Raw genomic sequence first — 24,616 nt, 5'->3', positions numbered from 1 at the left:
TGTTGGGAAAATAATAGTATTTCCTGGGACCGTGTTACTTTATTTATTTATTTATTATTTCTTTCTTTCTTTCTTTTTTTATTTATTTATTTTTCTTGTTCTATCAATTTCATTGACTAAAAGTAGGACTTTTGATGGAAGGAAATATCCATATTTGGTATAGCAAATGACAATCTGTTTTGGGAAATGAAAACAACATTTCCACATCCATAATTTGTCTACATTTAGTACAATTATTAATCATTCCTAAATCAAAGACAAGTTAATATAGTAAATGACTAATTTGGTTATTCTTTTATCTGCTATTCTGCATAAATGGATAATCAATCTCTTTCCTGATTCATGCTTTGATAACTGATGAAATCCTGGTAATATGTTAGGTCATAAACAAGGGAGGGGCGATTGGGGCGATCGCCCCTCCCTTAAGGGTCCCTGCATGAGCAATTTTTCCAAATTGAAGTTCTAAAACGCAAGTTTTGTCCTTCTTTGACGACATTTAGGAAAGCGGACATTAAGGCCTTCTCCCGGATATTTTGCTAAATTTAAGTTTTAATGACGCGATTGTTGACACTTCTGACAGTGTTAGGGAGGAAAATGGGTTTAGTGACTTTCGTCCAGTAATTTTTCGAAACTGAAGTTCTAAAAAAGCGCAGTTTTAGGTTTTAGACGACCTTCTCTCATGTTATGGGGAGGAGATTCCGAAACATTGCCCCGGAATTTCTATGAAACTGAAGTTCGAATAGCAATTTAAGAATAATTTTTTTCAATGGAAAAATGAAAAAATAGGTTCGAGGACTTCTTTGGATACATCTCTATATTTTAGTTGTCTCAGATAAAAATTGGTGGGGTGACCCATCCCCCAACCACCAAGCATGTGTAAATTAGATACGTGGTAGAGATAAGCTAAAAGATCAACCGCCCCCTCCTTAAACAACTTCTGGATCCGCCCATGGTTAAAAATCAAGAGTCTTGTATTTTCCTTACGTATGAATACAAACCCAAGTTGCTTAAAACATCATTAGAAATTAAAATTTATGCAATTGATTTTCTGCTATGCTAATCTCTTCGATAATTGATTATTTACTGATAACTAATAAAACAAAATTATTTAACATTCGAGTGTTGTTTCGTTGAATGCATTGAAAAACGAGCTGATGTGTGCATCACGACTTCCTTTTACTCCAATTTAATGTCATTTCTCCATTACTGGCAATTTTAATGGGATTCAATTGTTTACTGTCTAAATATCACTAACAGTGGCCAAATTGAAACCAAGTTAAAAAAAAAAAAAAAAAAAAAAACGCCAAATTTGTCGTCAATTTGGCGACAAAAATTGGCGACCAAAAGACTGGCGATATATCGTTAAGTGTCCGACAAATTATAACACCACTTGAGTTTACATCGAAATTAACAATGATTTCTCCTCAAAAAGGGGCAAAAGACTCCCTTAGGAACATCAGAATGCAACCAAAAGGTAAGGTGCACAACTAGACCCCACTAAGAGTCCACGTACCAAATTTGAACTTTCTAGGATATACCGTTTTCGAGTTATGCGAGACACATACACACATACATACGTACATACGGACGTCACGGGAAAATTCGTTGTAATTAACTCAGGGGTCTTCAAAATGGATATTTTGGGTGTCTGTACGTTCCTAGGCATATATCCACGTGTGGTCGGGTCGAGAAAAAAACTCAACATTCATTCGAGGGTGAGCAAAATGGAAATTAAGGTCGATTTTTGAGTGAAATTTTTGTCGCGAATACAATACTTCCTTTTTTGTAAAAGAAAGTAATAATGTTTGTTTACTAATTATCGAGCATTTAAATTGGTTTACTATTCGGATGCCGAATATTGAAGTATTCGACATAGCCGAATATTCGGTTTGCCTTCCGAATATGCAGTTTTTCGAATACCAACCAAATATTTGGTACATATCTAGTTAGAAGCTAAAGCTCACTTTACGGCGCCCTCTCAAAATTTGCCGCCCGGGACGATCGCCCCCCCCCCCCCCATGACGGACCTAACTGTGACTCATGTTAATGGAATTCTATGGCCAGTGTTGCCAGATTGGGGGAAATTTCCCCATTTTGGGGGAAATCTGGTGCTTTCTGGGGAAATGAGTTTTGAGGGGAATCCTATGGGGAAAAATTTTTTTTCTTGGGAAATCCTGGGGGGAAAAAACCTCGGGGAATTTTTTTTTTTTTTTTCGCGTTTAAATTCGCGTCAGGAAATAGTAGTTACATTGTTTGTTTCAAACAGCATTGGTTTAAGCTTTGTTGTTGTTGTTGCTTGTCCCACTTGACAGACAGAAACATCATACCAAGTCCATGAAGCCGTGCGAACAAAGTCCCTCCAAAACAGCAGAAGGGTCGGAATCCAGCTGATTCAGGTTTAAGCTTTGCTCAACTTTATGGAATTCGCATTATATGGAATATTATGCTACGGAATTCGCATTAATGTTCTGCGTGAGTAACTAGTTGATACGTGAAAAAGGTAAAAATAAGTGTGATGAAGAATGTTCTTGGATAAATATATACAAAAATCATAGTTTAAATGTACATACAGAAGCACAGTAGTAAATGCGAGTAGAAAAAAATATTTGGTTATTTCTTATCTCTCGGTCAGGCGCTTGTATTTATGACTTGTGTGGCACCCACACGGCTTTGCCCGTAGTAGAAAATTAAAAGGTCTTTTGGTTCCCCTGTATGTTTACAAATAATGCATGATGAATTTCCCGCCAATTGGCCTACCCACGTTATGATAACTTGGTAATTTACTCGTTCATCTTATAATAATTTTGCTCGGGAAAATGTTCTTAAAATTGGAATAGAAAAGGACCAAAATCGAATTTTCGAAAAATCGCTTAAAGGTGCACACCCCCATGCTACAAATTAATAATTTGCCAAATTTCATAAAAATCGGCCGAACGGTCTAGGCGCTATGTGCGTCACTGAGATCCTGACGATATCCAGAGAGACTTTCAGCTTTATTATTAGTAAAGATAAAAAAAAAAAAAAAAAAAAAAAGCGAAAATGGGAAGAAAAAAAAAAAGTTGGGGAATTTTATAAGAAAATTTGGCTATTTGGGGGGAAAATTTTTTTTTCAAGAGACAAAAATATTAGAGGGAGTCGATTCATTTTATGAAAATATTAGTGGAAAAATAATTTTTGAATTCGGGGAATTGTGATAGAAAACATCGCTTTTTGGGGAAAAGCTGAAAGGGAACTGGGGAAATCTGGATTTGACCATCTGGCAACACTGTCTATGGCCTTAGCACATTTGTCAGCCCGTAGCTCCAAAACATTTGCGAGACGCGTGTAGATAAAACTGGGATCATGCTTCCATCACGACGTATAGCCTATTTCGAAATTTATTCATAGTTGAGATATGAATCATAACGCCTGACTTTTTCCCCTCTATTCAGCTTAAATTTGCGCGGTTTTTATCAAACTAGGGGATAAGATAATACTAAATATGATGTGGAGGAAATCTACTCACGTTGTCCTTCGTGCAGTTTACTTTCAACATAATCTTCTTTACTAATAATAAAGCTGAACGTCTCTCTGTCTGTCAGGACCTCTGTGACGCGCATAGCGCCTAGACCGTTCGGCCGATTTTCATGAAATTTGGCATAAAGTTCGTTTGTAGCATGGGGATGTGCACCTCGAAGCGATTTTTCAGAAATTCGATGTGGTTCTTTTTCTATTCCAATTTTAAGAACAAAATTATCATGAGATGGACTAGTTACGAAATTATCATAACGTGGAACCGTAACATGGCCACAAGCCAACTGGCGAGATACGAAATTATCATAACGTGGAACCGTAACATGGGCACAAGCCAATTGGCGAGAAAATTCACCATACTTATTTGTTAATATAAAGGCGAACCAAAAGACCTTTTAATTTTTCTATTACGGGCAAAGCCGTGCGGGTACCACTAGTTACTAATAATAAAGCTGAAAGTCTCTCTGTCTGTCAGGATCTCTGTGACGCGCATAGCGCCTAGACCGTTCAGCCGATTTTTATGAAATCTGGCACAGAATTAGTTTGTAGCACGGGGATGTGCACCTCGAAGCGATTTTTCGAAAATTCGAATTTGTTCTTTTCCTATTCCAATTTTAAGAACATTTTTCTGAGCAAAATTATCATAAGATGGATGAGTAAATTGCCAAGTTATTGTAACGTGGAACCGTAACATAGGCAAGCCAATTGATGAGAAATTCAGCATCCAATAATTCTAAATATACAGGCTAACCAAATGATCTTTTATTTTTCTACTACGGGCAAATCCGTACAGGTGCCACTAGTCAATATTAAAGTTCTAACCGGGAGACTATACGTTAGTGAAGTGCAGACACGAACTTAAATTTTTGGAATGTCTGAAATTGCACTCAATTTGCCGGATGAGGAAATTTTTGGAAGGTCACAGTGACCTTCCATCGGTTCACCCCAGAGTGCAGAAATGAAAAGAATTTAAACAAGTAGCGATTGAAAGAGATCAGTGCAACATGTTTTTTGACGCTTAAATCATTTGCCCTCGTCTCCCCGTTATCGAAATTTAGGTCTTACAATTGGGCGAAATTTTTAGAAAATTCGCTAAATTTAGCCAGAAAGGACCTTTTTGCTTCCTTTTACAAAAAAGGGAGCATTGTATTCGCGAAAAAAATTTCACCCAAAAATCGGCCTTAATTTCCATTTTGCTCACCCCCGAATGAATGTTGAGTTTTTTTTTCAACCCGACCACACGTGGATATATGCCTAGGAACGTACAGACACCCGAAATATCCATTTTGACGACATCCGAGTTAATTATAATGAGTTTTCGCGTGACGTCTGTATGTATGTATTTATGTGTATGTATGTATTTATGTGTATGTATGTCGCATAACTCAAGAACGGAAGGTCCTAGACAGTTGAAATTTGATACTTAGACTCCTAGTGGGGTCTAGTTGTGCATCTTCCCGTTTGGTTGCATTCGGATGTTCCTAAGGGGGTCTTTTGCCCCTTTTGGGGGGGGGGGAAATCATTGTTAATTTCGATGTAAACTCATGTGGTGTTATAATTTGGCGGACACTTGGCGATATATCGCCAGTCTTTTGGTCGCCAAGTGTTGTCGCGAACTTGGCGATAATTTTGTCGATTTATTTATTTATTTATTTTAATCTGGTTTCAATTGGCCACTGTTGGTGATATTTAGAGAGTAAACAATTGAATCACATTAAAACTGCCAATAATGGGAAAATGACATTAAATTGGAGTAAAAGGAAGTCATGTGATGCACACATCAGCTCGTTTTTAAAAGCATTCTGATCACTGTTTCCAAGAAGATATAATGAGCAGGGCCGCTGAGAGCCAAAGCGGACCCCTTATCAGTCGAGCCCCGGTCTCCCCATAAAACATATGAGGCAGTGAGAAGCAAAGGGATGTTCGTGGACTGTTTAAAGTTTCGAGTAAAACACGTTCAAAGTTCCGGTCCTAGGTAGACTTTCATTGATTTGTTTTCCTAAATCATGCTTAGCAGGATTATCTGGGCTACTAACAGATGAGAGGTTCACCTTCATTTGTATTGGTTATTTCCAAATTTTTAATTTTGACACTTATATATTTTTTGCTTCTCCCAGCCTCATATAATACTGTAACGGATTCGGTGCGACTTCCACTTTCTTGAAATGAAGACACAGTTCTTGATAAAAGCACAGGAAATTTATTTACACTATGTACAGGAAAGATCGTCAACAACTGCTAAATTATTCATCAGCAATTAAGCAATTATCACACAACACCGTAAACTCAACGTTTACACGCGTATTTACTTCCAAATACGAAAACAACACAGCGAAATGCCTCGCTATAAACAGAGCAAAAATGCTCTCAGTTCGAAATATCAATCGAAACTAACTGTTTATCCAGCGTAACCGTTTATATAACACCGAAAAGAGAGCTCTCAAAGATTCCAGAAAATGCTACAACGTTCTACAACTACACTTCCATTGATAAAATCAGTGAATGAAATAAGAAAAAAAGAATAGGGGATTGTATACTTTAGCCATATGAAAAGGGGTTGTATATTCATTACGGGAAACTATTTACAGGTTACGTTACTACAATAATTACTATTTACAGGATTTGTAACAATACTTAGTACCTGGACGACCGAGCCTCGCTCGGCTTTAAAAGAATTATTTTTTGTCAAATTGTGTTTTTTTTAAGGTTCAATACTTTTCCAAATATACTTGAAAAGCTTCACGTTTACGAAATATTATGTACTCGACCTTCTTATAACACTAAAGTACCAAACAAAGAAGATTCTGATTGTAATTAAATCAACATTTTGATTTAAACTATCTGTTACGTTTGTTTCCACTATACAATTTTCTTATCAGTAATTAAAATATTTTGACCTTAGTTTTGCTATGGTGAAATCGGTTTTTAATCGAATACTTCCTTTCATACTACGATGCGTTTCACGATTTTATCCCAATCGAGATTTTCTTTTTGAATAAGTACTTTTAGTTTTTACGCCAGAAAATGCTACATACAGTATGATATCCATCAAAACTGATGATCCACAAACCATTCCAACAAATGATAACAACTGTCTTAACAAAACATAAACAATCTCAAGACATACACTTCTTCGAAATAAAATTTAGATGCGTGATTTAAAAAACATGTTAAACTATTTGAAGTGTAAAAAGAAAATAAATAAATAAAATAAAATAAAATAGGATGGTCAAGCAATAGTTTCACTTAAAAAAGAAAAAAAGCCTTACATCGACTTACATAATGCTTTTGAATTTGTTTTCAGCCAAGTGTGTTTGAAATTAGCCAAAGTGGCCAATATTATCCAAGCCTGGCAACAATAAGCAAGTATAAAATTTTAAAGCGAGAAGAGACAAATTTTCATTGTTATGGTTGCAAATCGTCTGCCTGATGCGTCAACTCACAGTTTACTTCAAGGCTTTACTCAATTTGACTTTATATTGAAAAACTGTTTTTTGTAAAAAAAAAAACCCGCGTTTTTACAGAAAAAACACTGATGTAGATGAACTTATAATGGAAAACTACAATTAAAATCCAAAATTTCATCCAAATCGTTAGAGCCGTTTCCGAGATAAGAAATATATATATACCCACAAGAATTGCTCGTTTAAAGATATAAGATGTGCTAATACTCCAATACCTCTGGTTTCCGACTAGGCTGACGATGCCTCTCTACGACCCTGATTATGAAAATATCCAATCAGGCTCATTTGCTATGATTTGTATGGGGGCTCAGCTCCTGCATATTTTTAAACCAATTGTTGGTAATTCTCGTCTTCTCTGTTGCCTGTTTAGAGGCATCCCAAGGTGTTTTTACCGACGAAAAAATAAGGAGGTTCTCAAGTCAACCTGTATATATAATTTTTTATGACCATTGACCACGCATAATTTTTTACAGAATAGTCCGATTTGGATCATTCTTTTTTTTATTGGAAAGAGTATACTCCGAAATCGGTCCCATATAAATTTGAAAAAAAAAAAAAAAATCGTCCCTTAATGGGTAGGAAAAAGGGTGTGATTTGTTGTTCACTCACAGATTGTTTGATACTGAGTTGGATATTATGACAGAAATAAATTATTTTTGAAAAAAAAAAAAAAGAACCGACTAAAAACCTAAGACAAACTGAAAAATAATTGGACACTTACATACGATTTCCTACCCAAACCTATATAAATCAAATTCATTTTACAATTCAGTACAATAATCAACTAAACTAAACACCCAATTATAAAATAAGCACTGATTATAAATACTATACGATGAATTATTTTAATAATTAACTAATTATATACGATCTCTTAATTTTTAATAACCTTTTGAAGTCGGGGCCTCCTATAAACTACTACCTACTAAAAAAAATATATGTATGTGCTCTTTATACTTCTTATAGTCATTTAGTACATACGGCACATGTTTTTCCTTTTAAATATTGCAAATATTTGGATTGCTATTAAAACTCGCAACCAGAAACTTTTCAGGCAATCTGTAAGGCATGTTGAATCTCTATGGGGTTTTAAATCTGCACAAGGCTCGGAGAGTTTTTTTTAATTATTTTTTGTTCGTTTCAAAAGCGTTATGAATTCAAAAACTATTTATTACTATTATATTCTTCCTTTTAGTATTTATGTGTCTGAAATTTTGCATTCGATTTTAAACACTTTCATAAGACAGTGACAACGGCATTTAAATTGACAAAAACAGAATTTAATTCACTTTTTCGTTAGCAAAGAAACCGAACAAAATTAGCTGAGCACTAAAAAACACTGTAATTTCGAAATCCTTCGGTTTACTTACTTTCTTTTTCAATATTCAAATACGTATATTAAGACAATCAAATTGTGGCGTTTTAAAGCGTCCACCTGTAGTATATAAACAATACATATTAAAAATTTAAAAATTATTTCGATTCATTCTACAAATAAATAGTTTCTACAAATTGATGGACAAAACATTATTTAAGCTTTTCCAAACGGATTAGGTTTTAACTAACTTACTGAGCAGAGGTAATAATCCCAAATTACTTTCTAATTCTTAAAACATTTAAGTAATGTTTCGTGATGAACACTCCTAAGGGTATAAGAGGGCAGAAGGAGGGTCACTCAGCCCTTCTAGTGCTCCACATCGATTTTTTAAGGGAAACCAGATGTTATGTCTGTTTTACCTGAAGCACTCTTCCTGATGCGCTCTGGAAGGTATAGATCAAAGTATATGTTTTCTATAGGGGATGTACTCCGTCCCAGCCGCAAGCTAAAAATGAAACTGATTACCCATTGCCAGAAGTCTGTCACACCGCGTTTTCTGTGGTTTCGAAAACTACGGTCAAGTCCGCCGACAAACTAGGATCAGTTATGCCACTGTTTCGGGGAAAAAGTTAAAAAAAAAAAAAAAAAAACAACTGATAATTTATTTTCATGAATAATAATTTAAAAAATGAGATTGAAGCAAAAACTTGCCACCCCTAAAAAATTTGCCGCCCTAGGCAGCTGCCTACTCTGCCTATTGGGAAATTTGGCTCTGGAGCTCCCCCTGGATATTTTCCGAAATTGAAATCCAAGAAACGCAATTGTTGGACACCTTTGATTACGTAAAGGTAAGGGGGATTGTGTTTAGTATACTTCTCCGGAAATTTTCAGAGTTTGAAGTTCCAAAGAGTAAAGAGTAAAAAACAATCGCTCCCTCCTTGAAAATTGTCTGGATCTGCCTTTGTGAACACTGGAAAGATTGACATTTCGCCTTTCTTCCCTATGCTCTTCATACTCTTTAAGCTCATCTCTCGGCATTTCAATCCAAGCAATTATCTCGGTAGCGTCGAATGACGAACAAATGACACGATAAGAGTTTGTCCAGTTTTAGCTTGTCAATACGAGTCAACGAACTCTGCTCATTAATATGGCGAATCAATCAAAGCGACAAAGGAGGAAACTGAGCGGTAGTGATCAGAGGCACGGAAGGGATAGACGTAGAGTTCGCGCGCGAAACAAACGCTGTTCTTAGGCGTTCTTCCAACCGGCTCCCGATAGCTTTTGTGTCGGAAAATGTAACAGGAAGCTGTGCCAAGGGTACATGGAGGATAAGTAACGGGATTACTTACGAGGTTAATGGGGAAAGAATGCTTTTTGACGCTGTTAAAAACAAATCTTTTGTAGCTGGTATTTTTAATAAGGGATTGTTCACGTGTGGATGAAAAATCGAACGGCCATGTTTTTTTTTTTTTCCTGTCACTTAGGGCTCTTGACGACTACGATGTCTTATCATTCAGTCACGTGTTTCAAAAATACTGAAATTAAATGGTACCAGGGCCGTAACCTGACTTTTGTTTCGGAGGGGGTTTCAGCAAACGCATTTTTTGAAACGCTTATATGATCTATCAAATTTGGTTTCATGTGTATTTTATTGATTTTTGTTGCAATAGATCAGAGGTTCCCAACCGGTGGTTCGCGAACCCCCAGGGGTTCGCGAGGTGCAAGAAGGGGGTTCGCGAATATTTCGATGCAATGGCGGATTTTTCCTAGTTTGGTAAAAAATTATAAAATATTCAATTTGCACACATAGTTACTAATTTTTTTTTTTTAATTTGAAAACGCGCCAGACTCTTGTATTAAGCTCAAAAAAAAAAAAAAAAAAAAAAAAAAATCTTTCAGCGGTTTTATAATCTTGGTTAAAAAGAAATTTTCTCATTTTTTTTTTCGATAGACAACAAAAAGAGATATCCTTCCTTCTTTATTGCGAGGCGCCATGCAGAAACGTTGTATTAAGCTGTGGCGGGGGTCACGATGACCTTAAAAAGGCGCCATCGCGTGGAGTCAATCAAACAATATACATAATATACATATGTCGAAAAAAATTAAGAATTCTCAAACAATGCATCATAGGGGTATTATTTCTAATCTGGTTGAAATATAACTCGGGAATTTCCGTCGAATTCAGTCATCGAATAGCAGACATGACAGCAAAAGGCTCCAAACTTAAAATTTATTACTGGATTTTACCCATCTGTTCGTTTTCAAAAATATATAACATCAGCATGCTCATAGTTCTGGAGAAATAGTTGTTAACAGACGTATTTAGAGATACTTTAGAGATGCTTGAAAACAAGTGATTTTGTTTGCAATTGGTTTTGCTACATGAACTTGCTACTCTGTTTGTGAAGTTATAATCGTGTTGGTAATTTTTATAATTTAATAACTTTCTGCTGTTATGGATCGATGGTTGAAAACTGGTAGTTTGGTTGAGCGACAAATGGACAAGCAGTCAATCGATCAACCCTCAACATCAGCAGTAACTTTCGAATCAACACAGGATATTGAAATAGATAGCTGTAATGAACTGCCGCCTCCCCCGACTAAACAGAAACGTGAACTAGGGGAGAAAAAAGGAAAAAAGCGAAAATATGACAGTGACTATTTACAAATGGGCTTTTATTTTACTGGAGAAGAGTCTGAACCTTGACCGCTTTGTCTTCTCTGCAACGAAGTTCTAGCGAACTGCAGTTTGAAACCGTCACTTCTGAGAAGACACCTCGAAACAAAGCATCCGACACACAAGGACAAACCTATCGAATATTTTAAAAGAAAATTGGAATATAATAAAAAGTGTAGCGTCTCTACGTTCCTGTTAGAATCCAACGAAGATAGTAAAATGGCCCTTGAAGCTTCATATCGAGTCAGTTATAGAATTGCAAGATCTGGACAGCCACATACAATTGCAGAAAATTTAATTGGACCGTGTGCTAAAGATATTGCTAAGTGTATTCTGGGAGAAAAGTCAGCAAAAAAAATTGACCTGGTTCCTCTATCAAACAACACAGCATCACGCAGAATTACTGATTTGGCAAGTAATGTGGAGAAAGAACTTGTGAATAGAATAAAAGAGAATAATTTTGCGATCCAGCTTGATGAGTCGACTGATGTAGCAAACGCTGCAATATTACTTGTCTATGTTAGGTATATTTTTAATGATACAATTAAAGAAGATGTACAATTTGCAGAACCTTTGAAAACCAAAACAACTGGAGAAGCAATTTTCGAACTGGTCAACAGTTACTTTGAAGAAAATGGAATAGATTGGTCTTTGTGTGTGGGTGTGTGCACGGATGGTGCAAAATCAATGACAGGAAAATTTGTTGGCTTTGTGGTGCGAGTAAAGAAGATTAACGAGAAAATTGAATGGATTCATTGCTGCATTCATAGACAAGCATTAGCATGTAAGCGTATTCCCGCAGAATTATCCGCTACTTTGAATGATGCGGTAAAAATTGTAAATTTCATAAAATCACGTGTCACAAACTGCCGTCTATTTCACGTGCTTTGTGAGGAATTGAGAAGCCTTCATGTTACTTTACTTCTTCACACAGAAGTTAGATGGCTTTCCCGTGGCAAAATTTTGACACGCTTATTTGAATTGAAGTCAAAAGTCCAAGTATTTTTTGTTGATCATCCATTTCACTTGTCCACTTGCATATTCGATCCTCTTTGGATGCAAAGGCTTGCATATTTAGCTGACATCTTTTCAAAATTAAATGAATTAAATCTATCCTTGCAAGGTGCAGTTGTTAATATTTTCGTTGTATATGATAAAATTGAAGCTATGGTAAAAGAATTGAATTTCTGGATCCAATGCCTGGAAATGGGTGAGTTTTCTTATTTCACTTCTCTTAGTAGTTTTTTATCAGAAAACTGAATGAAACTTGATGAAAGCGTTAAAAGAAATGTATGTGAACATCTGCAACATCTTGAACTAACTTTTGACGAGTATTTTCCTAATAGGCGTAACGTCCCTCTCTCAAACAACTGGATACGCAATCCTTTTGAAGGAAATCCATGCTTAGAGAACACCCTGACATTACCTGAAAAGGAAATGCTCATCGAATTATCCTGTGATAATTCATTGAAAACTACCTTTAAAGAGCTCTCGTTAATTGACTTCTGGCTCAGTGTAAGAAATGACTATACCGTTTTGTCTAAAAAAGCAATTCGAATTTTATTACCATTTTGTACAACATATCTGTGCGAGAAAGGATTTTCCTCCTATACTTATCTCAAAGATAAATACCGAAGCAGATTGAATGCAGAGCCTGATTTAAGGCTCAAACTGTCAGACATTGAACCAAACTTTCAGTTTCTTTGTTCCGTCAAACAGCCACAAATATCGCATTAAGGATTTTTTCCCCAATTTAAAGTATGCTTAAAAAAAATAGTTGGTTTATAAAACTTCTTGTTTATAATTTTTCTTGTAGATGTAGTTTTAACTTTTTACTAATGTTTGCACTTAATGATATTTTACAATTATATTTTTGTTCATTGCAATCAAATGCTGCAAAAAATGGAAAGCAAACATGCTGTTTTTTTATTGTTTCTTACATGTTACTAATTTCAACATCAGGGGGTTCGCGAACTTTTTTGCCTGTTCCAAGGGGTTCGCAAAGAGAAAAAGGTTGGGAACCGCTGCAATAGATTATCTAAATGGAGGGAGGGGATGTTCTGACAGAACGCCATATTGTTACATAATAAATGAATTTCTCGATAACTACCATAAACTACCATAAACGCTTAATGAGTTTGTAAAATTTTTCAGTCATACTAATTTCATTTCACAAAAAAAAATTGAAATAATAATAATAACAACATATTATTTTTGTCACCAAAATATAAAAAATATGAATTTGAATTTTTGGCATCTTGAATTCAAATTATGTTTTTCGCAATCACGAGCGTGTGTGTGTATGTATGTATGTATGTATGCATGTGTATGCGTGTTGTGTATGCAGTGCTGTGTGTGTGTATGTAGGCATATGTGTTTGTGTCTGTGTGCAGGCATGAGTGTGTGTATGTGTGTGTGTAGGAGTGTGTGTTTGTGTCTGTGCGCAGGCATGAGTGTGTGTGTGTGTGTGTGCGTAGTTGTGATGTATGCACGTGTGTGTAGCATATGGATGCAACCTGGAGACGGTTTTCGCAAGAGGAGCAGCATCGTGAGGAGACGGTCGACGGTGGTGCTGGCAGAGGGTGCTGGTGGGAAAATAAAATCATAGGAATTCAAAACAGTCAAATGAGAAGATTAAGCAATCGTGATTGCTCAATAAGTAAATAAATGCATAAAATAAATAATGAAAAGCATTTCTTTGAATGAAAAATTTTGAAGGGGGTTTGGTCTCTATAAATCATCCCCTTGCATACGGCCCTGAATGATACCAAATGGAAACTTAGTGTGCTAGGACGTAACAATAGATACAATTTGTGATGTGAACAAATCTCAATTACGCAATACCAGAAGGGTTTTTTAAAATACTTCTCATATTTAATTCTTTTGTCTGTGTGCTTGTTGAGTTTTGTCGACTAAAACTTTGGGGATGTGCGCCATTTGTTTATGTCACCGTCTTTTAGGATCGAAAATATTTATAACAGCTCTCTTCGTGTCAATGATTTTAAACTTTGACAATTTGCTTGATATTTTCTTCATGTTCTATCTTGTTTACTCAAACTTAAATGTTAGTGTAGCCGGCGATCTACCACTCTAGTTATTCAGTTACTCAACTGATGGCGCGCAACAGATGACGATCTACGACTCTACGAGTTTTGCTTTGTGTGTGGTGTTGGAAAGAAGAAATAAAATGTTTATTTCCAAACAAAATTTCTTCTGGGAATATTCGGCAACGCTTAGCCTAACGACTATGATGCTTTATATTAAGGTACTTTATATTTTTGCTAATGCTGTATAATAACACCCATGAGATTTGTATAGAGAATGAAGAACAAGTAAAAGTTTCACGTCAAGAGGATTTAGATCATGTTATTACTGTTTGACCACGGATTGTATGCAATTCGGCAATCTGCCAAGTAAAGACGATTCCATCTGAATGAATCTAGCAGGGGAGAAGGGAAAATAACGATGGGGTTTTGATGCACGCGTTTTATAATGTCACTAGTGCCTTATTCATTTATTGCATTCTCTAAAATAAAATAAGGGAAAACAAAAATAGTTTCCGTGGAAACAACAAAAATAAAATAAAATATTTTCATTTCGTTCAGGAACGTAAAAGCAAAATGGTAAGCTCAAAACTTTGTTCTGAATAAATAAATCAATTAGTTTTTGCCGTGAGAATATGGATCGAATATACTTTAGATTTAAAAAATGTTGCTGTGAGAAAATTTTCATTTTTACAAAACTAAGGCTAAATAATAGAGAGGCAAAAGTGCACATCTGAAACAAACAAACCAGTTAACATCCCTATAAACTGATAGATGTGTCCATTTCCGCCTATAAACCAGACATTAGCCTTTTCATGTAATCAATGGTCAAACAGTAAGTGGGCAGATAAGTGGGGTATGTCAGTTAATGTAGGGAAAGGTCAAGTGCTACACTTGACTTAGATCATAGAAATAAGCCTACAGGTTATTATTTACAGGGTTCGGTCATTAGACAGGCAGAAAGTGTGTTTAATCTAAGAATTTTAATAAATCAGGGCTTCAAGTTCAGTCAATAGTGCAGCATAGCAAGTAACAAAGCCAACTGAATACTTGAGTTTACAAGTATATCCATTTCAAACAAATGTAAAACGTTTCTTCTGCCCTTATCAGTGCCTGATTACCGCACAGGCCAACTAGGCCTGGGGCCCCATCTTCCTCAGGTGCTCCGATTTTTTAAAAACTTATGCATAGCATTAAAAAATCATGCATTTTTGTGAAAATAATGAAAATTAATGATTTATTAATTGAAAACATACCTCTAAAATATTGTTAAACATTATTTTGCATTGACTTAAGCTGATAGAATAGAGAGGGGGGCCTCCAAAGCAGTGTGGGCCTTGGGCCTCACATTTAGTTAGTCGGGCACTGACCCTTATATAGAAGTTTGGTAAGACCTCATTTGAATTATGCTGTTCAATTTTAGTCTCCTTATCTCAAGCTCAAGAAAGCTATTTCTTTATTGGAAAGGGAGAATGATTCAAAGAAATGATCCTAGGCTAGTGAGGGAACTTTCAGGTTTAGATTATGATACCAGACTTAGAGGTGCCCACCTAGGAGGGGGGGGGCATTTAAATTTTTAGGGGAGATGTTTTGAGCGGTATTTCCCCCATTTTGGGAGGAGATCTTCTCGGTATTTGAGGGGGGGGGGGACTGCGCCCTTGCTCTGGAGCGGGCACCCCTGCCAGATTTAAAACACATAATATGTTTAGTCTGGAGCAAAGGAGAGTCGGAGAGGGGACATGATTCAGTACTTAAAATACACCGCCAGCTCAGTTATTCCATCCGAGGACTGCAGTTTCGTGCTTTTTAGCACTCATCAGCCCGGAATAGGAATCACATGAGCTGGAGGTGAAAAACCTCTTAAGGGTGCCAAGAGAGCCAAACAAACTGGTAGTTAATGCAGAATTAGCAAACCAAATGAGCGACCGCAGCAATGGTGCGGTTCAACTCAAAGATTGATGGTAAAGCAGGGTATTTTGTAGTAAGTTACCGCCCTAAAGCCAGGGCTAAGGCAGAAATACTTAAAATACACCGCCAGCTCAGTTATTCCATCCGAGGTCTGCAGTTTCTTGCTTTTTAGCACTCATCAGCCCGGAATAGGCGGCCCCTTGCCCCCCCTATATGGGCGACCTTGGGGCGGGACAAGTAGTGTGACATAAAACTTTTTTTAAAATAAGACTATGCTCATGGAATATGGCGTGACATGTGACAAAGGAGGGAGAGGGGGGGGATCATGGGTAAAAAATGGTGAAAAGGAAAAGTGTAACGTAATTTGCTGACATCCCCTGATTTTCAAGGACTTAAAAATATGTTCATGATTCACAAAATTGATTATTTCCCTCTTTCATTGTTTTGACCCATTTATTGAGTTTGAAATCAGTTGGAGTGAATTTAAATAAGTCACAATTTAAAAAGCAAGCATATCGTAGCTTGCGTAACGATGTTTATTGTTGCTCGGGAAAAAAGGTTGATTCTGCTGGAAATGGCCGCGCTCAACGATTCATTGGTTTTCAAAACTGCATTTAATGAATGAATGAAGCGTGAAGTAGTGAATTACCTGTACCTTATTCGTAATCTACTGCCGATTTTGGGAATTGTTTTCGGTAGTTCAAGGTCAGGACTGTTCTTGTAGATTAGACAAAGTCTACGCGAGCCTGATAGTTGACACCTTCAATTTCCCTGAAGTTTTCAAGATGTATTAGTATTAATGTCATAAAAAAAGTGAAGCTTCTTTTCTCTCAAATTTGACTTGTTGGCCCATGAGTAGAGGTCAAAAGTTAAGATCGTGAATGGTACTTAATATATGGTCGTTTTGCTCCAAAAGCTATGAGTGACCTATGCGATTTTTTTTTTAAATGTGGATTTTACTTGATACTAGGTACATGTTAGCATAAATAATTTGGTGGCTCAATCTTGGCTTTAAAGGCAAAGGTCAATTGAAAATGCTATTTTTGCAACATTTTTTTGCCTTTTTCCCTTGTTTTTGTGTCCGGATATCTGCTAAAGCCGTGAGTGACCCTCGGAAATAAGCATAGGATAAACTTCTCACCATAGCATTGCACTGAGAAAAAGAGAAAATAACCTGAGTTACTCTTTGCTTTACGGTCTCAAACTTGATGATTTTCAAAAAAAAGAAAAAAAGTCAAGTTTTAGTGTCAATAATTCTGTGCAGGACGAGTCAATAACTTTGTTATGCAGCTATAATTAAGAGTCCATGGTTTAGTTTAAGGGCCAGGTTAGAAACCCATGGCATCTAATGAACTTTTTAAATTGCACGATCTCAAGCTTAATAATTTGAAACAAAAAGAATCAAAGTTTTAGGTCAAAGACCTAAGTTACTGTAAAAGACCTGAGTCAATGATTTTGAGCAGGAGCTGCAATTATACTCTACATGCTGTAGTTTTTAGGTTCTTGTCAGAAACCCATGGGATCGAATCAGCTTTCTTAATTTAAGTGTCTCAAAAATGATTATTCTAATATAAATAATAGCCGTTGATCGAGTAACCCCCGTGTTTCAACAATGAAACTCGCGCCACGGCATGATAATTTGATAATATGTTTTGGTCATGTTTAGCGTGCAGGGAAAGGCTTTATTGTGACGAGGCTGAACTCGATCCGGTAACTTAACTGTTTTACTGGTAAGACTGTGCCATTTCAGGGGAAGGAAGAAACGAAAGCAATTAACGCTACCTACTGGAGTTTAGGGTTAATCTACAGGTGTTAGGGTCGCAATTTCAACTATCAAAATATCCCCAAACAGGCAATTGCTTCGTTCAAATGTAGAAGCAATTTTTACCCGTCATACCATGACGAGCGATTTTCTAGTTTCAGTATATAAGAGCACTGTTTCACGAGTTTACATGCGTGCTACACAAAATTTAATGAACTTCAACTCACAAAAAAACTAGAACGTATCAGCAGCCAAATGTATTTTAAGCTCCCAAAATTTCGTGTTTCCAGTATGATAAAAATTTCTGCAACCTTAACCACAACATGGCAATTCGTCTCACAGTGCTGATCCGCCATTTTGGATCACTATTTTTTGGAGATCCTAGATCCTCAGGATTCGATTCTCGGAAGCTGAAAATTGGCTAATTTATTTGGCCGAAGGTTAATTTTAAACTGACACTTGACTTTTTTTTTGAAAATCATCAACTTTGAGATCGTTTAACTGCTAAAGCAGAGAGTAAACCCCGTTATTTTCTGAGTACAGTCGGATCCCGCTACAACGCGATCCGACTTACGCGAAATGGCTATAACGCGAGTTTTTCATGAGTAATGAATTTTTTAATGCGGACACAAATTACTCGCCTGCAACATGCAATTTTTCGGAAAAGAGCGGCGGAGCATTAGAATGGGCTTCGTTGACACTAAATATTGGTTTTGTGAACGGACTTTCATCTCTTTAGCATCACTGAAAGCGGAAGTTCACCCACTGTATTAGTCTAAACAACGCTTTGTTTTAGTTTATACTAATAACCATGCCGATTCTTAACTTTTTTTTTTTCATTTTATACGTGAACGTTGATAAAATATGTTGAACGTTGATAACAGTCTGATCGCGCTGCATAAACCTTCTTCATTTTTTAAATTACAAATATATTTACTATATCGATAAATACAGAAAAAGTCGGTTCTTTGTAAAAGATACTGCAATACATAGTTAATAAATGGTTTCAAACAATATGACGGGTTTTTACAAACGTCTGAAACAATTAGGTATGCTTATAAAAAAATACTAAACATACCTTGTTCCACAACGCGAAATTCCTACTTACGCGAGGTGTCTTGGAACGCATCCCTCGCGTAAGTCGGGACTCGACTGTACTATTCTATGGTGAGTAATTAATCTTATACTTATTTCCGAAAGTCACTCAAGGCTTCTGCAGATATCCGGACACAACTAAGGCAAAAAACGTTGCGAAAATGGCATTTTCAGTTGACTTTTGCCCCCAAAGCCAAGAGTGTGCCACCGCATTATTTATGCTAGCGTGCACCTAGTAACAAGTAGTATCCATATTTAAAAAAAATTGCTTGGGTCACATATTGCTTTTGGAGCAAAACGATAATATATTTAGTACCATATGTCCACGACCTTAAACTTTGACCTCTACTCAGGAGCAAACGAATCAGATTTAAGAAAAAAGAAACTTCACTTTTTCTTGTTATAGTACACAGTCGACCCCCGCTACAACGCAATCCGACTTACGTGAAATGGCTACATAATGCGAATTTTTCACGAGTAACGAATTTTAGAGCTAACACGATTTTTTTTGGAAGGAATTATTGGCTACCAAAATTGATTTTGTGAATGTTATTACATCCCTTTAAGCATCACTAACAGCCAAAGTTCCCACACCAAACTAGTCTACCGCATCAAATAACCACTCAGCATTTTTCATTTATTTATTTTTTTCATTCTAAATATAAAAGTTGATGAAATATAATGGCACCTTAGTGTCACCTTCATCTAAAGTTTGTGAAGATGGGAAGAAAAAGAAAGTTTCTGATGAAAAAATTTAAAAAAAGGCTAAGATTGTCGATATGCTTGAACAACTATAAAACTTCGACGGTAGCGCGACAATAAGTATGAGTGAATAGGGAAGTCTTCGATTTTCCAATTTTATTTTTATATGATAGAGTAACATGTATGAACATCATAGGTGAAAGAATTTTTGCGATACGATAAGTAGTTTTTTTCAAATTAATTTTTAAAGTTCAAGCCATTGTGACGTGAAATGGCACAGGAAGTGACGTCATGCGCTCTTCCACCGCGGGAGAAGAGGAAGGACGTGCAGTTGGCTCCGAAGACGAAACGTAAATCTTACCTCCTCGCATTTAACTCCTCGCGTTTCTGGAACATTAAACCTCTCATCCTCTCGGAAATATTCGAATACCATCATTGATGTTACTTAAGGAAGATTATTAGATTGTGCTTTAACGAATCCGGCCTCCATAGAGTGTTCAAAAGGATTATTGAATTTCTAAAAAATAAAAATATCAGCGCGCTCAAAATGTCCGTTGCGAAAACAAGGGATCTTCGGCGGAAAGCTGCCCATTAGTGCCCTGTGACGTAAGCTCGTGACGTTTCAGAAGAGCGCACTTTTGCGCGTGGATTGTTAAAATTCATTAAAAATCAATCACGGTGTTTTAAAATTCGGCGATGGTGAATTTTTCAGTTCTGAGGGTCAATTAACAATATCCAATAGTCAAAATATGAACATTTAATAGGTTGCAACTTCCCTAATTTCCATACGTACAATTAAAAATCAAAACAAAAAGATATCCGTAAAAGTTCAGAACTTAGTTTCAATATTGAAGCTTGCAGAAGTCTTTTGTAGCAAAGTAAATATTATGAAAATGGAAGCTGCTCTTGTATTGTGGATTAATAAAGAGATCAGGAAGAGGAGATGTTGCCACAAATTGAAACGTTATAAAAGAAAAAGCGAAGCAACCGTATTTAAAAATGTATCGGATAAGAATAACGATTTGATCATGGAGCATAAATCATCACGATCTTCATTTTTTCACTCTTAAATATTGTTACTGAATCTACTGTAAAGAACTATTATAGTGCATCAATTTAATTTTACAACATGCTGTGCGTACCGTATTGTTTTATCTTTTGTCTTTCGTTTCCATTGGTCATTCATTTTGTGCATCTTAAAGTATTTCATGTTGAATAACAGCTTTTTATTTTTTAAATCCAGTAAAAGTTCAATTCTTTATGCAAGAAACTGTAGTGTATGGTTGAGGAATGCTTTAGAGCAGTTTGAGGGGTGTTTATAAGTGTTTAAAAGTATTTGGTATGCTTTAAAAAAATTGTATGTATATATTTTTCCACAACGCGAAATTTCGACTTACGCGAGGAGTCTTGGAACGCATCCCTCGCGTAAGTCGGGACTCGACTGTACTACAAACATAACTTAAAATTTTCTCGAAAATTGTCTAATTAGTATATATTGTAACGAATCCGGTGCGACTTCCAACTTTCTTGAAAGGACGACAAAGTTCTTGATTAAAAACACAGGAAATTTATTTACACTATGTACAGGAAAGATCGTCAACAACTACTAAATTAATCATCAGCAATTAAGCAAATATCACACAACACCGTAAACTCAACGGTTACACACGTATTTACTTCCAAATACGAAAAACAACACAGCGAAATGCCTCGCAATAAACAGAGCTAATACACTCTCAGTACAAATTCTCAATCGAAACTGACTGTTTATCATGCGTAACGGCTTTTTATACACACCGAAAGAGAACTCTCAAATATTCCACAAGATTCCCGAAAAATCGTAGACCGTTATTTTATTTCTTTTCCATTCACAAATTTTATCATTCAGAAATGAGGGGACGTATACTTCAGCCGAATGTATGGGGGCCGTATATTCATTACAAGAAACTATTTACAGGTTACGTTGCTGCAATAATTTTAGATGAAAGATAATTTAGTAAAAGCCTAATTTAGCTAGATTACGACAAATTAATCATAAAAATAACTAATATTTACAGAATTTGTAACAATATGTAATCACAGAAATGTTGTTTTAAAAATTGGTTTAATATGTTATATGACTTCTGATGTTGCTATTGAAATTGTAGTTTTATTGAGGCCAATATAATCTGACTTGGGACATCAGCCGTTTTATTTGCTCTCTTTACTTATTTATTTATTATTGTTATTTTTATTTGCTATCTATTCTTGTTCATTTGGGGCTGTCCACAAAGGGAGCAGGGGTTATGAAATAGTGACAGTTTGTTCCAAGGAGGTGGGAGAGGGCAACAAGAAGTTTGACATCATGCACTTTTTATAAGAATATGTTTATGAAATTATGTGTGACATGTGACACTTCACACCTTCCACCCCCTTGTGACAAAGGGGGCGGAGGAAGGTCCAAAATATTGAAAATAAGTGCAAAATCTTTAATATGGATTGCCCTTTAAGGATAAAATTAGGGGCAAACTTTGACGTAAGTCTAGGTCCTGCAGTTTTTCTTTTTAGTGAATTTTAGCTGAATAAGCGGAACTTCAGACTTAACGAATTTTGAATGAATAATAGGTTTTGAAGAATCTAGGACTCCTACACCATTAAGCCGTGGATTTAAAATTAAGATACTAATAATAATAATAATAATAATAACAATAATATATGCTGCCAACTCCATTTGTGTTTCTTTTAAAGAAGTAAAATGCTAAAGTTTATTTTAACGTTTGACCTTTATTAAAATTATTTATTTTTAATTTGTTTTTCAAGTTAGGGGAACATTAGAGTTCAAAAATAATTTCCATTCTGAACTTCTAAAATTTTTGTATCAAACAATTTTCAATCCACAAACTGAGCGAAGTTTATGTAGTCTGGTTTTGATAAGATGAGGTACGACCTCGAAGAAGTTCATTTTTTCATGAGGAGACTAAGCAGTAAGGGATTGTTACATTTTCAAAGTTGAGTGACCACCGCAATAAGTTTTAGGCAAGTAAATTGGAAAAAAATTACCTTGGTGTAAAAACTTTCGAATGAGACCAATGTGGCAATCCCTGAGGAATTTTCGGCGAAATTTCATCATTACTGAATTTTCATAAGTATAATTATTGAAAATTTTTCTTTTGATGATGACACATATTCTGTCAAGAATACTAAAGCATCGGAACACTAAATGCAGATGTTGAACACAAGCATCGATTTCATTCCATCTGTGTTGAACGAACGCATCGACATTTTTTAATGCATCGACGTCGAATCCTTTTAGTTAGGAAAATATTATTTTTAAATTTTTACTGTAATATGAAACGATCTGATGTGTGCATCACATGACTTCCTTTTACTCCAATTTAATGTCGTTTCCCCATTATTGGCAATTTTAATGTGATTCAATTGTTTACTCTCTAAATATCGCCAACAGTGGCCAAATTGAAACCAAATTTTTATTAAAAAAAGAAAAGAAAAAAAATCGCCAAATTTGTAGCCAAGTTGAAGACAAAACTTGGCGACCAAAAGAATGGCGATATATCGCCAAGTGTCCGACAAATTATAACAACTCGAGTTTACATCGAAATTAACAATGATTTCCACCCATAAAGGGGGGAAAGGACCCCCTTAGGAACATCCGAATGCAACCAAGAGGGAAGGTGCACAACTAGACCCCACTAGGAGCCTACGTACCAAATTTCAACTTTCTAGGACATACCGTTTTTGAGTTATGCGAGATACATACACACATACGTACATACGGACGTCACAAGAAATTTCGTTGTAATTAACTCGCGGGTCGTCAAAATGGATGTTTCGGGTGTCTGTACGTTCCTAGGCATATATCCGCATGTGATCGGGTCGAAAAAAAACTCAACATTCATTCGGGGGTGAGAAAAATGGAAATGAAGGCCGATTTTTGAGTGAAAATTTTTTTGCGAATACAATATTTTCTTTTTTGAAAAAGGGAGTAAAAACTACTAATGTGCATTCTTGGAATGCTCAAATTCTCGGAACGTGATGTCGCAATTATTTGAAAGGTGGGCTCCTTTTCGAGGTCATCTTTTCTGTGGCACAGAAAACGAAATACCTATGCCCGAGTGTAGGTTTGCTTCCTAAGTAGGTAGAAAAAGATTTTTTTTTTTTGTTGATTTGGGATATGTGAGGCTGGTGGTGTTTTCTTTCGCGGTGGAGAAAGATCCATTTAAAGTTCTTGGACTATTGTTATTATTTGGGATAGAACAATCGCAAACAAGTTTAAGCTTCTTACAGCGGAGAATAGAATCACGCGCTTTTAAAAGAATCTGAACCAGAGTTTTTTAAAAATAGTTCTGCTTTTGAGTTGATCTTTTTTCTGAGACGTCTCATTTCGATGTTGATCTTTTGAACGTTAGCCTCGTTTGCATGAATAGTTAACCATTGACGCTTGAAGGACCTGAAAAAAATATTGTTACTGATCCGGTGCGACTTCCAGCTTTCTTGAAAGGACGGCACAGTTCTTGAGAAAACACAGGAGATTTATTTTCGCTATGTACAGGAAAGATCGTTAAAAACTGCTAAATTAATCATCAGCAATTAAGCAAATATCACACAACACCGTAAACTCAACGGTTACACACGTATTTACATCCAAATACGAAAAACAACACAGCGAAATGCTTCGCAATAAACAAAGCTAATACACTCTCAGTACAACTTCTCAATCGAGACTGACTTTTTATGCCGCGGAGGCTATTTATAAATCCTTGAAAAGTTTCCACAATGTTCCATTGAGAAGTTTCGATAACATTCTACTAACATCTCGTACTTTCTTTTTATTCATTCACAAATTTTATCAATGAAAAAATAGGGGGACCGTATACTTCAGTCGAATTCAGGGGGTTGTATATTCATTACAAGAAACTATTTACAGGTTACATTGCTACAATAATTTTAGATGAAAGATAATTTAATAAACGCCAAATTTAGCTACACTACGACAAATTAATCATGAAAATAATTACTATTTACCGAATTTGTAACAATATTTTGCCTTGCTGAGGGTAGTTTTGAAGTTTATGCTTGCAGTAAACAAGGTTGCGGGAGCAGTTTCGACCAGTGTTGTACTGTGAAGCTCTGAGA

At 35.9% G+C, this 24,616-nt stretch overlaps 2 protein-coding genes across 2 annotated transcripts in view; one reads left to right on the top strand and one right to left on the bottom strand.

Annotated features, from left to right (window-relative positions):
* Nucleotides 1-24,616, top strand: part of LOC129228032 (MIF4G domain-containing protein A-like) — a 68,254-nt gene that overhangs the window by 9,719 nt on the left and 33,919 nt on the right. The gene's annotated exons all lie outside the window — the stretch shown is intronic.
* The window catches only part of LOC129228033 (ras-related protein Rab-37-like), a 451,604-nt gene continuing 435,255 nt past the window's right edge, over nucleotides 8,268-24,616 (bottom strand). The window contains exon 8 of the mRNA XM_054862662.1: nucleotides 8,268-8,412. Coding sequence (XP_054718637.1) covers nucleotides 8,400-8,412 — 13 coding nt within the window. The 3' untranslated portion in view covers nucleotides 8,268-8,399. The remainder of the gene's footprint in view (nucleotides 8,413-24,616) is intronic.

Source organism: Uloborus diversus, chromosome 8, assembly GCF_026930045.1.
Source record: "Uloborus diversus isolate 005 chromosome 8, Udiv.v.3.1, whole genome shotgun sequence".
Lineage (NCBI taxonomy): Eukaryota > Metazoa > Arthropoda > Arachnida > Araneae > Uloboridae > Uloborus > Uloborus diversus.
The sequence above is the reverse complement of the archived record's forward strand: the minus strand, read 5'-3'. Positions and strand labels throughout refer to the sequence as shown.